This window comes from Podarcis bocagei, assembly GCF_964188305.1.
Source record: "Podarcis bocagei genome assembly, chromosome: 1".
Lineage (NCBI taxonomy): Eukaryota > Metazoa > Chordata > Lepidosauria > Squamata > Lacertidae > Podarcis > Podarcis bocagei.
The window spans coordinates 76,738,884-76,753,832 of NC_138125.1; the positions used below are offsets into that span (position 1 = coordinate 76,738,884).

Consider the following 14,949-nt stretch of genomic DNA (forward strand, 5'->3'; position numbering starts at 1 on the left):
ACCTTGCCCTTCCCCATGGGGAAGGTGGCCTTCCCCATGCCTGCTGCATGCTCTACAACAGGAGATGCCAATGTGGTGTGCTCCAGATGTTTTGGGCTACATCCCCCATCTTCCCTGACTATTAGTCATGCTGCCTGGGGCAAATGGGAAGGCACCACCTTGGCAATCTGCTCCACAAAGGGTATCACCCATTCCACCTTTTCCTGTTTTTGTTCCCTGACTTTCTATGCTACCCCATCACACCCCTACCTCCTCTTTCCCACCTTTCTCATGCCACTTCTTTCTGTCCCTCCACCTTCTCTCTCTCTCTCTCTCTCTCTCTCTCTCTCTCTCTCTCTCTCTCATCATTGCCAAGCACAACCCTGTTCAGCCCCTGTCCTCTTTCCCCCTCACATATAATCCCATCCAGCACCCTGCCTCTTCCCTCATGCATGTGCTGCGTCCGGAAGGCTTCACTGCACAGGACTCAAGAGAACATTGTTTACCAGATCGGCAAAATGCAACATATTTAAACTAATTGACTCTACAAGTCGAAACGGTGAACACCATTCAGTGCAGGAAAATGTAGTTAGACTGAGGAGTGTGTTTTAATTGAAAGGAACTATGTGCCCTCTAGTGGTACAACAGCGAATATCATGTCTAGCAATATGGGCCTGATTTCCCTTTTTCCACATATATTATTTGGGATCATCTGTTTATACAGCACCATCAGTGAAAATCGTGCTGTGCAGAGTAACATAAACAGAAAGAAGGGAAGGAGAGAGGAATATAAAACAGGTGATGAATATGCAGGCACACACAGAGACAGCAGCCTGTTGAAGAGGAGGACTAAGGGTTTAAGTTAATGAATGGGGAACCCATGGCTCTCTAGATGTTGCTGGGCTCCAACTCCCATAAGTCCCAGACAGCAAGGAAAACAGTCAAGGATGATGGGAGTTGTAGTCCAATGGCATCTGGAGGGACACATGTTCCCCATTCCCAGTTTAAGTGAACGTTTTACTGGAAGACTTAGGTCAGGCATAGGCAAACTCAGCTCTCCAGATGTTTTGGGACTACAATTCCCACCATCCCTGACCACTGGTCCTGTTAGCTAGGGATCATTGGAGTTGTAGTCCCAAAACATCTGGAGGGCAGAGTTTGCCTATGCCTGAAGTAGGTTTTGATTTGGGAACAGAGAAAGGTGACATCATGTTGGTGTTTGAGGAGAATGTTCTAGCTATTAAGAGTCTGTGGTGTATTTATACTAGTGATAACCAAGGTGGGTTAGTGAGTGTGAAGCATACCTTGAAAAAAAATCAGCTACCTGGTTAGATGCATCCAACTCACTATGACTGTGGAAATAGAAGGGCCCTCTATGACACTGATCCCCTCACTCTGCCCATATATTACAGTGACAACATCTGGGCAACATCTGGGTGGTATTAACTGAGCTCTCCTGTGGCTGCAAAGAGGATGCTAGCTGTCAGGGGTTCAGGGAGAGAGGCACAGAGCAGGCAGGAGATGGACAACGATGGGCAAGAGTCCGAGGACAGTGAGGAGGAGGATGACAATGACTCAAGGGATTCCATGAGTCTTTCCAGCGAATCAGAGGATTCCCAGGAGGGGGCGCCTGTGGTCAAGACAAGGGGAGTCCCAGGGGGGACGCATCAAGGGCAAGGGGCCAGCAGGGGGTCCCAAAGTGGCAGCTGGGAGTCAGGACCAGCTTCCCCACCAGAGCGCAGCGAAGGGGGGGAAGGTTCCAGTGTGTCAGGGGAAGCAGCTCCGGCAGCAGAAAAGGAGGGGAGGTCAGAGCAAGCCATCCTCCCGGAAGGGGGGGGGGAGTAGTGAAGGGAGTAGTGTAACTGTCAAGAGAAAGGTTAGAAGTTGGGCGCGCGCGCCAAGTTCAAATGTGCAGGCGCGCGGAAGAACAGAGAGCCCGGAGGAGGAGCCAGGTCCCAAAGCCCGCAGGAGGGAGGGAGAGCAGTCTGGGGATTCAGCGTCAGGGGAATCCAGGAGGGGCGAAACCCCAGCGGGCAGGAAGACCCTGCGGAAAAGGAGAGAAAGGAAGAGGTGGAGCAGCGCAAGCTTCTTAAACTGGTGCAGGGGAGGGACTGACTCAGTGGGGACTTCAACGGTCTAAGCATAACAGACGTGGGGCTGCGCGCCTCGGCTGTGGAGCGGAAAATGAACTGCAATAAACAACTTTGTATATAAAGTGAACCTGGCGTTGGTCCTTTGTGAGCTGGGACCTGAGGCAGCCCTGACACTAGCATATTCTTCAGACACATGCCAGGACATTTAGGCTACACAAGGTGGCTTTAGTGCCCTTGTGCAGCAAGCATGCTTTAAAAAAAGCAACCTCAAATCTTTGGCAGTAAGGAAAGTGATTGGGGAATGCACTGGGGAGGGTGCAGTAGCAATTGATTGATGTGACATGGTATAACCTTCCTTCAAACAAAGTAGAATGAATGCTCAGCAAACAGGCAATCTGGAAGCAATGCAATAAGGTTTCTATTTCCACCCCCCCCCCCCCGGCTCAAGTAACCTGAGGCCAAGACATCAACAGTCTTAGTCATTCCTATCTCTGCAAGCCAGAATTATATTTACTAACGCAGTCCTAATGCTGAATGAAAGAAGTGAACATGCTCCAATTAACTAACATTTCAGGTGCATTTGGATATTCCACTGCAGCGAAAAAAAACCAATGGAATCAATAACATTCAGGGCTTTCCCTGACTTCACGCTCTGAGAAAAGCAAAAGACAAATGCTTTCTCCACTCAGACAGCAGGCACCAACACTTTCTGAAAATCTAATTATATTAGGCCTGCTTTACTACTGGTTGCTTGCCATCATCTGAGGGCAGATTTCTATATATAATGTTTTTCCTTTACAGAGGAAGTGGACAGGAACGGGCAGGTACAGTATGCAGGGGTGGGGGACAGGAATTCTACTGCAATGGCTTTGTTCTTCCTCTAATGCCAGAGGCGGAATGCCTCTGAATGCCAGTTGCCGGGAATCACAAGGGGATGTAGCGGTGGTGTCAGCGTGTTCCACTCTGCAAGATCACTTGAGAGTTTGGCAAGATCTCACGAGATCTTGCCAGAAGCCGGAAGCGGCAGGGCACCGCTTCTTGGGCTTCTCCCATGTGATACGGTTGCCTCACCCTGCCTCATGGGCAGGCTGGCCCTGCTTAGGTTAATTCCACCCCAATCTCAGTCTCTGGGTACCCTCCCCCTGCTGCGCTATACATGCTTGAAAGTGCTACATACATGCCTATCGGGTTGTGAGATGGAAGTTCCACTCGTGTGATGCTTTGGAGGTGCTAGATGTGAGAAACAGCAGCACAGCGTATCAGGCCAGAAGCATCTCTTTGCATGAGATGGCCTCTGTATCTTGCTCTGTTATGTACGTCAGAGGCTGCACTGGGCCATTCCTGATATCAGATTGTCTTAGGGTATGTGAAAATGGATAGTATGCCTATCTCCAATTGTCCAGTTTCATTGATAACACTCCTATCTGGTGCAACACATTTGTGCTGATAAAGACAATGTAAAAAATTACAGGCTGCATCGTTTGCTATGTCTCCTGTGCACAATTTTAAATCCTTATACAATCATACCTCGAGTTGCGTTTGCTTCATGTTGAGTTTTTTCATGTTATGAATGCAGCAAACTTGGAAGTGTTTACTTCCGGGTTTGCTGCTTAGCAATCTGCGTGCTTTGCGCATACACAGATCACTCTATCACGTTACGCGTCATGCGCACGGACCTTTCAGGGTGTGAATGGCACCCCAGAACAGATCACGTAGAGGTATCTCTCTTTCTTACTCTTTTAAACAAACTTAAGAGAACAATGATAGACCCCACAACCAGGGAAAGACTGGGTCAATGCTATGGTCTTTGCATCCAAAGCCGTGACTAATGGAGAAGGAAGAGCTGTTGGGATGTTAATATTGTGTGCCTTTTCATCCTACACCCAGGTTGTATATATGTGTAAATAAAACCATAAATCCTAAGGACACCACAGTCTCCACTGACCTTTCATTCCAAGCAAACTAAACCCTGGGTAAGCACTGGAATCTCTTGGTGTTCAGAGTCTGGGGTGCACGCAACACTTTCAATGAGTTGTAGGGTAAGCAGCTTGCAGCATCTCTTACTCCATAAGAGCACAAGAAGAGGCCTGTCGAAACAGACCTAAGGCCTGACTAGTCCACCCCTCTATTTCCAACAGCATCCGGGGACCCAGTCCCCAGTTCAGACCCATGCTGTGCCCCTACTTACCGCTGCCATGGCACTCTCCAGTTCTCTCACCGTGGCAACAACACTCAGTAGGGCAGCAACGATCAGAAGGATGCTCAGGCATATCCCAGCAAAAAAAACTGAGGAAAGGGAGATGTACAAGTGAGTAGGCCAAAATATCGTCAATGTAAGAAGTTCTCCGCTCAATTCTGACTATCCAGTTGTAGGCAGGAACCTTCCCAAAGTTGAAATCTACATTACAGCAAGACTTTCCTTCAACCAACGTCTTGTAAGCAAGGCTGTTCTGCAGCCAAGGAGTTTTCCGAAGCAGTATTTTCTGAAGCAGCTGGATTCTAGCAGTTGTATGAAGGGACTATTTGGTATTTTTCCCTTGAAAACAATGTTGCCCCGCCTTTGTGTGTAAGAAACAAACTCTCAGGGCTGATTACAATAATCTTTACGTGAGGCAGGTAAGCCAAGAGGTTGCCAGTGCAATTATCAATCTTCCAGTGAAGAGATGGAAATTTAGTTGTCACCATCCTATGGTCTTGAGCAGAGGAACACTGATGCTCAGACATGATATATGAAAGTGGAAACTCCAGAGATTATAGGCGCTACCATCCCCAATTTTCTGTGTACAAGACACCTCATACCCCATGTCTAATTCTCACCACACGTGGCTTTCTTTCATTTTAGAGTCCTCGGGACTGTTAAAGTTGGGTTTTTTGTTTTTTCCAAAGTTTATAAGCATACAAATACCAAACACAGAACTCACAAATAATCCAATACAGTTATACATTTGACTCCCCCCCCCCCTTTTGTGGTTGCTTCTTTAATTTCAGTTTTTTATACTGCATTTCCCACATTACTCCCCTTTTAAGTTATTCTTTTCTTTCTCTTAATAATCATTCTGAACTGCTTGTTTTAGGTTAACCCTTCTCCTATGCAGCCATTTCAATGTTATGGCCTATATCACAAATAACAAACTTGCAACTATAAAAATGGCTGAGGCAAAAAATATAGGATCTAGAATTCCATCCACATCAGGAAAATAAAGCCATTCTGCTGGTGGAAACTAGCACAAGAATTCCTACTAGTACCATGGGGCTTCCCCCGCTCTCCCCCTCTACTCACTTCCCCAAATTTGCTCTGGAGGGTCAGGGGAACCCTCAGAACGACTTGCAGGGTATGGAGAAGGGGGTCTTCCCATGAGGCAAACAGAACTGCTTGTGCTAACAGAACCATTGCCTTGGTGCTACCTTGAGTTCCATGCCAACGATTCCATTAAAGTTATGTAATAACCTTAATAACGTGGGGGGGGGGGAGGAAGGGCAAGGAAATATGAACCCAAACAAACCCCCACTTAAGCAGCTAAACTGGCCAGTTTTAACTGTTTCTTACAACAAGAAACAGAAATATTGAATCCAGTGCCTAGAACTTGCCTCCACGGTGAAGCAAAGTTCTTTTGTAGAGGTTCGTCTCCAAAGAGACATCACTGATGACGGTGAAGTGCTTCCCATAGTAGGTGATAATGGTCAGTATGGTGAGGGAGACCCCAAGCACCTGAAAAAAGAGAGGAAGTCAAGGGGGGGTGCGGAACAGAAGGGAAAGCACACAAATCGGGCAACAGCTATGACCTTTTGGCACATTTTATATTATTCTTTATGTACAAGGTTTTAAAATAGGCTCTAAAGCCACTCTAGTGTATATAGTTTAGCCCTGGGGTGTGTGGTGCTCTCAGACACACTTTTGGTGCCTGCTACGGTTCCTTGTTCCTCCTTTCAAAAAGAAAAAAAATTAAAATGAGATTTTTTTTAGGGAGGAGTGCCTGCTTTGCAGGGCATGGGTTGACATTTATTTAGTCATTCATTCATTCATTCATTTCTGGGTCTGTGTGGGTGTTCTGTCTGGTTGTGGGTGGTGGTGATGGTGCTCTGAGAACCTCGTTTTTCTTCTGTCAAATGGTGCTTGTGCTAGTTGTGGTGCTTGTGCTAGTTTATTCGATTTCCAAATGTGTCCCCAGGCCCCAAAAGCTTGAGGCCCCTAGTTTAGCCACTGCCAATTACTAAACTCCAAGGGGAAAGAATCCAATAATGAAATCTAAAAGCACCTGAAAAGATGTTTTTTTTAATTCAATGAGCTTTTAATGCTCGATTTCGGTTTGAAACTTATGTGTGTTGTGATTGCTGCTTTTAGATTATATTAGTGTTGTTGTTGTTGTTATTGTTGTTGTTGCTGCCCTGATGTTGTTGCTAATTTGTCTACATTGTAAGCTGCTCTGGGTGGCCTGTGAGCAGAAGAGTGGATACAAATATTTAATCGTCCTCATCCACATTATATAGTTTCCTTCGTACAATCAGAACACAATTGATCAAACAGCATATAAAAACACAGCAGCGTCCCAGATCAAAATTGATTTACTTCAACAGCCAGCAATGTCTTGACTTGAGGTAAAAAGAAAATTGCAGAGCAAATGAAATGGAACCTTCAATTGCGTCGCCTGAGGCGTCAGGTAAAGAGATGGGGTCTGACTTCACAGTAGTCAAAGCTGGGGCTCTTTTCTGGCTTGCTATCGCAGTACTACAGCAAGTGAAGGTAGAGGGCAACAAGGGAAGCACGCTGACCAGTTGAATAAGGAGAGAATGGGAAGTAGCTCCGATCGGCTGCCTTGCACAATTTCAGTTGCAGCTGCAGGCCTGTGAATCATCACGCTGACGCCAAAGTAAGCTAGGACAACAGAGGCAACTAATGGGACCCACCCCAGTCGACAGAAGGAAGGTGAGCCCTTGAGGTGAAATAGGACCTCAACCCCTTGCAGCTCCTTAACTCTTAGTCCCCAACACAACTCACAGCAGAAGGCTTTGTGGAGAGGTGTGCTCACTCCCAGTCCAAGCTGCAGCCCTGCAGGGTGATTTTTATTGCACCAGTGACAAATTCTCAAACACGTCCACTAATGATATGAAATATAATATCTAAAAGAAGAAGGCAGAAGGCCAGGTTTTCAAGAAGTACTCTCTGTCCAAAATAAATGCCTTTCCAGAGCTTTATCTCCCAAGATATCTGAAACGAGGCTTACTTCTGAAATGGTTTATATCCTATCCTTTCACAATATATATATATATTAAAAAAGATAAATAATTTAACTGCATATTCACCATACTAAATTAGCTTTTCTTTCTTAGCAACTGTGTTAAGGCTGCAACATCTGCTGGTGTGACATTTCTCAAGGGCTTTTCTCACCACATTTAGAAAGACAAATGGAGAAACCACAAACCTACGGATAAGAGCCGGCAGTGCTGTAAAGGATTGATAAGACCCTCGAGACACATTGTTAAGTCCTGCAGTTTAACTACACTCTCCCAGTATCTATTTTAAAAATTACATTCCATTGTTTTCTTTATGAAATTAAATTCCCACATCTAATAACAAATTGGTGTTTTATTCCTGCACAATCTCTTACCATCACAAAGAAGCTGGCCACCAGCAGCTGACACTTCACAGCTCGGACCCGGTATCTCTGCCCCATGCCTTCCTCTTCTCACCACTTACTGGCAATCTTTCTGTTGGAGAAGTTGCAAAAGAGTCTGTTTAGAAAGAAGGTTTGACTTACAGGAGGTGCTTGCCCCACTGCATCTTGGGAAATGTAGTGCTAGTACTTACCAACTATCCCCTAATACAGTTACACATGATTGCACTGACTTTGTGCTTCTCCAAGAGTTTCATTTTAATAACTCACAAAATGTAAAAAGTTTCCCCGTGAACTTTTCCCCCAATGCTATTTATACATACAGAGAGCCATGTATGTCTGCATTTTCACCCACTGTGGTGTAGTGGTTCGAGTGCTGGACTAGGAGCTGGGAGACCAGGGTTCCGATCCCCGCTTGGCCATGAAGATCACAAGGTGATCTTGGGCCACTGACTGCCTCTCAGACTAACCCACCTCACAGATTAAATGAGAAGAGGTGAACCATGTATATACCACCTTGAGCTCCTTGGAGGAAAAGGTGGGATAGAAATACAATAAACAAATACACGAATCAAGCCTAGTTTAAAAATGGAACCTCACAGGACCATGCCTATGCAGATACCAAGCACTGCAATGTCTGGGAGCACTATATGAATTGGCAGGATGGTACCATTCTGGAGGAAGGAAGTCATGATAGATACAGTGCAGGACATTTGCCAGAGTCTGAGAGCTAACTCAAAATCTTATCTAGGAAGTTCATCCACAGGAAAAAAGAAACAGGCAGTTGGACAGGAAGGGTACTCTGCACGCTAGGCTCAGAAACAAGATGATGTCAGAAGTAACACAGAGAACATGGGAAGAAGTAGAGGCACAAGGTTTTAAAGGGTGAGGCAGGGGCTACACAAAGGCAGATAAGAGAGTGGTTTGTGTTTTTGGATTACCATATATTTTCTTGACTTAAAATTTATTTTCCTCCTTCTCTCTATAGTGTCATCTTACACCACCTTCCAAGAGGAGGTTGTTTTGATATTTCAGAGAGTCCCACTATGCATGGCACAAACACTGGCGGCTGCAACACAGTTTGGAAGCTGGGGGCCCTTTTTCTTGGTGGACCTGGGTGGGAACAGTGAACAGGAACAGTGCTGTTGGAGAGTCTCATTACTCATATGCGAAATAGATTTTGGTTACAACAAAAGCTTAGAAGATTACACACAAACCCCTTCACTTTAAATATGTAACATCACCTTTGTCTTCCCTCCATTTCCTCTCCGTAACCTAAAGTGGGAAGTGAGAGCTGGACCGTAAAGAAGGCTGATCGCTGAAGAATTGATGCTTTTGAATTATGGTGCTGGAGGAGACTCTTGAGAGTCCCATGGACTGCAAGAAGATCAAACCTATCCATTCTTAAGGAAATCAGCCCTGAGTGCTCACTGGAAGGACAGATCGTGAAGCTGAGGCTCCAATACTTTGGCCACCTCATGAGAAGAGGGGACTTCCTGGAAAAAACCCTGATGTTGGGAAAGATGGGGGGCACAAGGAGAAGGGGACGACAGAGGACGAGATGGTTGGGCAGTGTTCTTGAAGATACGAACATGAGTTTGACCAAACTGCGGGAGGAAGTGGAAGTCAGGAGTGCCTGGCGTGCTCTGGTCCATGGGGTCACGAAGAGTCGGACATGACTAAACGACTAAAGAACAACAAAACCTAAACTTTTAGACCAGGCATGTCCAAAGTCCATTTCGGGGGCCTAATCCGGACCTCCGGTCGATTTAATCCGGCCCCCATGGTAGTAGTGGTAGCTCTGGTTAAGAACTTAATTCGTTCCGGAGGTCCGTTCTTAACCTGAAACTGTTCTTAACCTGAGGTGCCGCCGCCACACAATTTCTGTTCTCATCCTGAAGCACATGTTTACTTCATCAAATCTGGCCCTCTTTGAAAAAAGTTTGGGCACCCCTGTTTTAGACCATAAAGGAAATGTGGGAGTCAATTCACTTTGTCCACTAGAGGACCTCAGAGACTAAAAGAAGCATTTTTGTTTCCTCTGTTCAACTGCAGTGGTAGCTCTCCGAACAGGACCTTAAGCTGCATTATCTACATGGAACAGGGAAATGTCATGCATGGCGAGTTTGCGGTCCTCGTATGATTTGTGCTGGTGACGGCCACATTTCAACATTTGGGCTTCTGTATTGTCAATACTGGTGTTCACAACTGGGGGAAATTCAGCAGGTGCAGCTTGTAATCATATTATGCTTCAGGGATTTAAACAACGGCACCTTCCAAAATATGTACAAGTATTATTATGATTTAAAAAACCCAGAGATGAATAAATCTGTTTTAGGGTGGCTGGATGCGGAAGAGGGCAGGATTTTCAGCAGATGCAGCTTGTCACGCAACGACGCCATGCCTCTCTCCTCCTTTCCTGCCATGTCTAGGCAACTAAATGTGTACTGTCACTTCATTATGGTTTGTTGCCTGCCTCACCTCACAACATCCGGTATTGGTCCGGGGTGGGAGGAGCATACAGTGTGATGACATCCTATCATATGTTGCATTTACACAGACATTACAAAGAAAGTACAGGGGGCAAAGAGATATAAAAGGGTGGAGCACTGTAACTGGCTGAAGAAACATGTCCCCTCTCCAGTTTTGCTGCCACACTTGCAGCACGTGATGAATTGGAAAGGGCCTCTGCTGATTTTTTTCAGGAATTCTCATAGAATCATAGAACCATAGAGTTGGAAGGGATACCAAGGGTCATCTAGTCCAACCCCCTGCAGTGCAGGAATCTCAACTTAATCAGGCATGACAGGTGGCATATTGCTTAAAAACGTCCAAGGAAGAAGAATCCATCACCTCTCTTGGAAGTCTGTTCCACTGTCGGACAGCTCTTTCTGTCAGAAAGTTCTTCCTGATGTTTAAGTTGGAGTCTCCTTTCTTGTCACTTGAATCTGTTGGTTCAGGTCCTACCCTCCAGAACAGGAGAAAACAAGTGCATTCTCTCTTCCAAGTGACAGCCCTTGAGATATTTGAGAATATATCCTTAGTCAGGATCACATGGCACCTGTCATCACAGCCACAGCGGGCACTGTAACTCTCCAGCTGTTTGACTTTACCCTGAAGGTGCATTCTTCCATTGTCTCCTGAGACAGAAGGGTGCCAATATGTTCTTCTTTCCCTCCTTTCCTGTTCCATTTTTGAAATTCTGTCTCACTGCACCCCACTCCAAACTTTCTTCTGTATGCTGAACCTCATTCACATGAACACATTTGTGTGTCTAGATACAGCATTCATATACATTTGCTCAGACCCCCATCTCAGCACGTGCAATTGGATGCATATCAAAGCAGTCATATGATTGCTCACCATGACCAAATCTTACCATTTACAGTGCAGGTCTGTGTCTACTCAGAAGAAAGTCCTACTCCATTCTGTGGAGCATACTCCCAGGTACTCGGGGTTACGATTGCAACCCAAGTTATTCCTGAACACATTTCAATAGAGATGGGGAAGCTCCCCTAGGCTCATTTTGGATTAGGACTAGCAATTGAAAACAAAAGTAGCCAAGGTCTGGGAAATGTTCTGAATTTGGTCACACCTGTCACTCTCATGAGCCTCCAAATTCACTCCCTTGTAAGACTCCAGTCATTTCATAATGTTCCTGATCTGCTGGTGACAAAGTGGGAAAGTGCTTTATTTTCTCCTGCCATGGAAAATGCTGTGGCTATGATGGCAGAAGAGATGTTAGGAGGCTCTCTCCTCCTCTTTCTGTCCCCAACAGTTGGAACTCTGGGAAATGTGATTTTTCCTGTGAACACCTGCCACTATCAGATACACTGGGGAAATTACATTTCTTCAGGGCTCCAGGTAATAGCAAGGGGAAAGGAGGGAAGAGAAAGAAAAGGGCAGAAAAAGAGACATGCTCAGTCCTTTAGCCATAATAGCACTTGATGCCCTAATAGCAGCCTGGAAAGCAGGTCAACAAGCCAGGTAAGATGGTGGGAGAAATTCTCCTCTATCTTGCTTTAGAATCAAAGCAAGAGAAGAACTGGGGTGTGCGTGTCTGCCATATTGCTTGTCTCATGTTTAAGGTGAGCACTGACAAAATGCTGCAGCATCTTCAGCGCCTCTTTTGTAACCAGCTGAAAAGTGGCTATTTCTTGTCTTCTACTCCACCACACTTCTGAGTGTATAGCTTTAAAGCCATACTGAATATCAAGTTGGGTGGGAAGCTGCTGCATCAGTTAGCTTGGATTAACTGATCTAGTGTAAAATCTTGTACATGACTTCGAGAGAATGGGAAACCTACAGCAGCAGCAGCAGGTCTTTGAGAAAAAGCCTTGTGGGAATGAAGTGGGAGGTTTCTTGGGATGATAACATCTTTACCAGCAAGTAACCCTGCCTTCTGGCTGTGCTGTTGTTACCTTACCCTCTTTGCCTCCCTTTGTGATATGTGAAGCCAGCAGCAGAAAGGTAGGAATGAGAGGGACCTTTACACTAGAGGAGCTCAAACTTGGAAAGGTGTTTTCCAATTTGTGCAAGCAAATCAGATGGCTGCTGGATCCGCAGGGCATCTAGAAGCAGCCAAAACTATCTTTGGAGTGTTCTTGGAAGATGCTTTGGCTCACAGTTGAATTAGAAATTGCCTGAAAAGACAGAGGAGTTAATATATTTTGGCTGCAAATTAGCAGACCCTGTTTTTCAATAACCAAGCCATAGACCCCCTACTTTTGAAATTTTTGATTTCTCTATGGTATATTTTGTTATGTGAAGAGTACCACGGACCACCAAATGGGAACCTCTGACACAGACTGTATGCCTTCTATTGTGCTGGGGCATCAACAACTATTTACAGAATGAAGTTTTAGTACACAATCAAGCTAAGAAGCAATAGGTGGTTCATTTGAGTCTTGGGTACAGTTGAATTCAGTCTGACCCTCTGGCTCACTAGCAGCTCAAAGACTAAATCCCACCACTCTTTCCCTGATAAGAACTTTCCTTTTCACCCTTCTGTATTTTAGATCTGGTGTGACACCACCACCAAGGATTTGAATCTTTGGGGCATTCTTTTGAGAACGGGTTCAAAGCAAGCAAGGAGAAAAATAGTCTCAAGGCCATTCAGATCTTCTTTTGCGCGTGAGATTGCAGACGGCCAAAGAAGCCGAGCATTGAAAATGCACCTCTCTTCCTGTAGAAACCGGTCTCCGCAGAGAACAGAAAATTACAGGGGGTGTTGGCGCTGCCTCCGTGCATTCAGAGTCTTTCACCTACTGGCTATAATATGGTTATGTGCACTTTGGAGTTTGCCTGTTAAAGAGAAGAAAAGCGGTGCCCTATAAATCACCGAGCCCCTTTACCCTCACACCAAAACATACACTAACTAAATTAATTAGAGCAAGCTCCCCTTCACCATCACAATTACCTGGGAACAAAAAGCCCCCACAGCCCAAGCCTGCATTCTCTGGTGCCTCACAAGGATGCATTGTGAGAGCTGATTAACATGCATTAGCAGCTATGCACAATCAAAGCTAAAATAAACTTTTAAACCCAGGCCTGTCTCCTTTTCAAGAAAGGAAGGAGCGGAAGGGGTTGCCGAGGCAAGGCGGGGAGAGCGGTTGGGTCTGCCAGGCTTAACATTCATGACGCGACGGCGGTAGTGAATGGAAACAAAGTTTGACTGTAGCTGGCTTAAAAGAAACCAAACCAAGAGAAACCCCCCACAAAACACCCCCCACTACCACACACACAAAAACACAACCCCCTCAGTAACAGGGCGGGTGGGTGTGGGGGAGGTTTTTGTAAAAAAAAAAAAAAAAGTTTTCAAAATGTGCCTTAGAAACCCAAACAGAGGCCCAGGCATTTTCAAATGAATTTAAATGAATAGGATGCTGAGGGAAATGGTGAGGAAAAGCTCGCCCACCTTTAGAAAACGGTACATGTGAACAGAGCACAAAGAGGGAGAAAGTATTCTCTTTCTCTCACGCCCATTAAAGGATGTGCATGCAATTTCAGCACATGCAGAGAGAGGACAACTGAAGTATGTGAAGGAACATTTAAGGTCATGCGAAACACCATAAAAGCCAGGAAATGTAAAGCTGCCCCAGTGACTTTGTAAGGTAGATGGACGAGCAGGCAGATGGACGGGCAGGCTTGTACAATTAAAACACACACACACACACATGCTGAAATGATTACTGTTATCTCCCCATGACCTAGTCCTAGAAGTCTGATACTTGGTAGATGTAGCCCAGGGATAGGAGACCTTTGATAGCCTGAGGGCCACATTCCCTGGTTCATGACCTTCCAGAGGGCAGATGCTAGCGATAAAAGTGAGTGGGGCAACAGATAACAACTCTTGCCTTAGCAGCGGTGGCTACATTCCAGCCATGTGTAAGTCACACACACCTACCTCCATCCAGGCATGCTCACATTTCATGTTCCGGCCAGGCAAAAGCACTTGAGGAGGGCACAGAGCAAGGCCAGGGAGGGGTGTGACCCGGGATAGTCTTGACACCTGGACAGAGGCCTAGAGGTCAAGGGCCACAGCCCAGCAGTAGAGCTCCTGCCTTGAAAGCAGAGGGTCCCTGGTTCAATCCCTGGCGGCATCTCCAGGTAAGGCTGGGAGAGGACCTTGGCTGAAAACCTGGAGAGCTGCTGCCAGTCAGTGTAGACTATGCTGAGTTAGTTGGGCCAATTAGGTTGACCTGGTACAAGGCAGGTTCCAAAGTGGGCCATGTGCTCTTCCCCACCTGAGATTCCAGACTCCTGGGTTGCAGTGGGACTGGGAAGACCCAGCTCCATATCCTCAGTCCTGAAGCTTACTTGGTGAACTTGGGCCAGTCTGGATATTCCTGTCAAAGCTGCTTCACTGTGACGATAAAATGATGGTGGGAGGCCTCCTTGAGCTCATTTGAAGAAAAGAGGGCTATAAATGCAAAAATAAATATGCATGAAAATAAATGAATAAGCACATGTATAATTGAAATGTTTCTAGGCAAGGCAAAAATACCTTAACTTGTTGTGTAAACGGTAACACTGTGTACTTTTCAACAGTTGGTACGCAGATAGGCCAAGACACCGGCAAACCTCAATTTTGACTTCAAAGAAGCAAAATAAATTACACTCACTTGTGTTTTTTGACATATGGGTGTGGATTCCCCCACAAGGGGTGGGGCTGGGATTTCTAGGATAGGTACTCCTGGCAAAAAGGTAGCTCTGCTTCTGCCCGGCCCCAAAGATTCATCTGAAAGCTCCAGCAATAACCCACA

At 45.8% G+C, this 14,949-nt stretch overlaps 1 protein-coding gene across 2 annotated transcripts in view; it reads right to left on the minus strand.

The window, feature by feature from the left end:
- The window catches only part of TSPAN32 (tetraspanin 32), a 36,899-nt gene extending 22,212 nt beyond the window's left edge, over positions 1-14,687 (minus strand). The window contains exons 1-4 of one of the 2 annotated variants that reach the window (XM_081205718.1): positions 14,431-14,687; positions 7,679-7,778; positions 5,661-5,781; positions 4,261-4,358 (exon numbers count right to left, since the gene is read on the minus strand). In XM_081205718.1, the coding sequence (XP_081061844.1) occupies positions 4,261-4,358; positions 5,661-5,781; positions 7,679-7,744 (285 nt within the window). In that variant the 5' untranslated portion in view covers positions 7,745-7,778; positions 14,431-14,687. Of the gene's footprint in view, positions 1-4,260; positions 4,359-5,660; positions 5,782-7,678; positions 7,779-10,537; positions 10,701-14,430 lie in introns of those variants that run through there. The other variant, XM_081205717.1, reaches the window with a different exon arrangement.
- Positions 14,688-14,949: the final 262 nt, after the last annotated feature.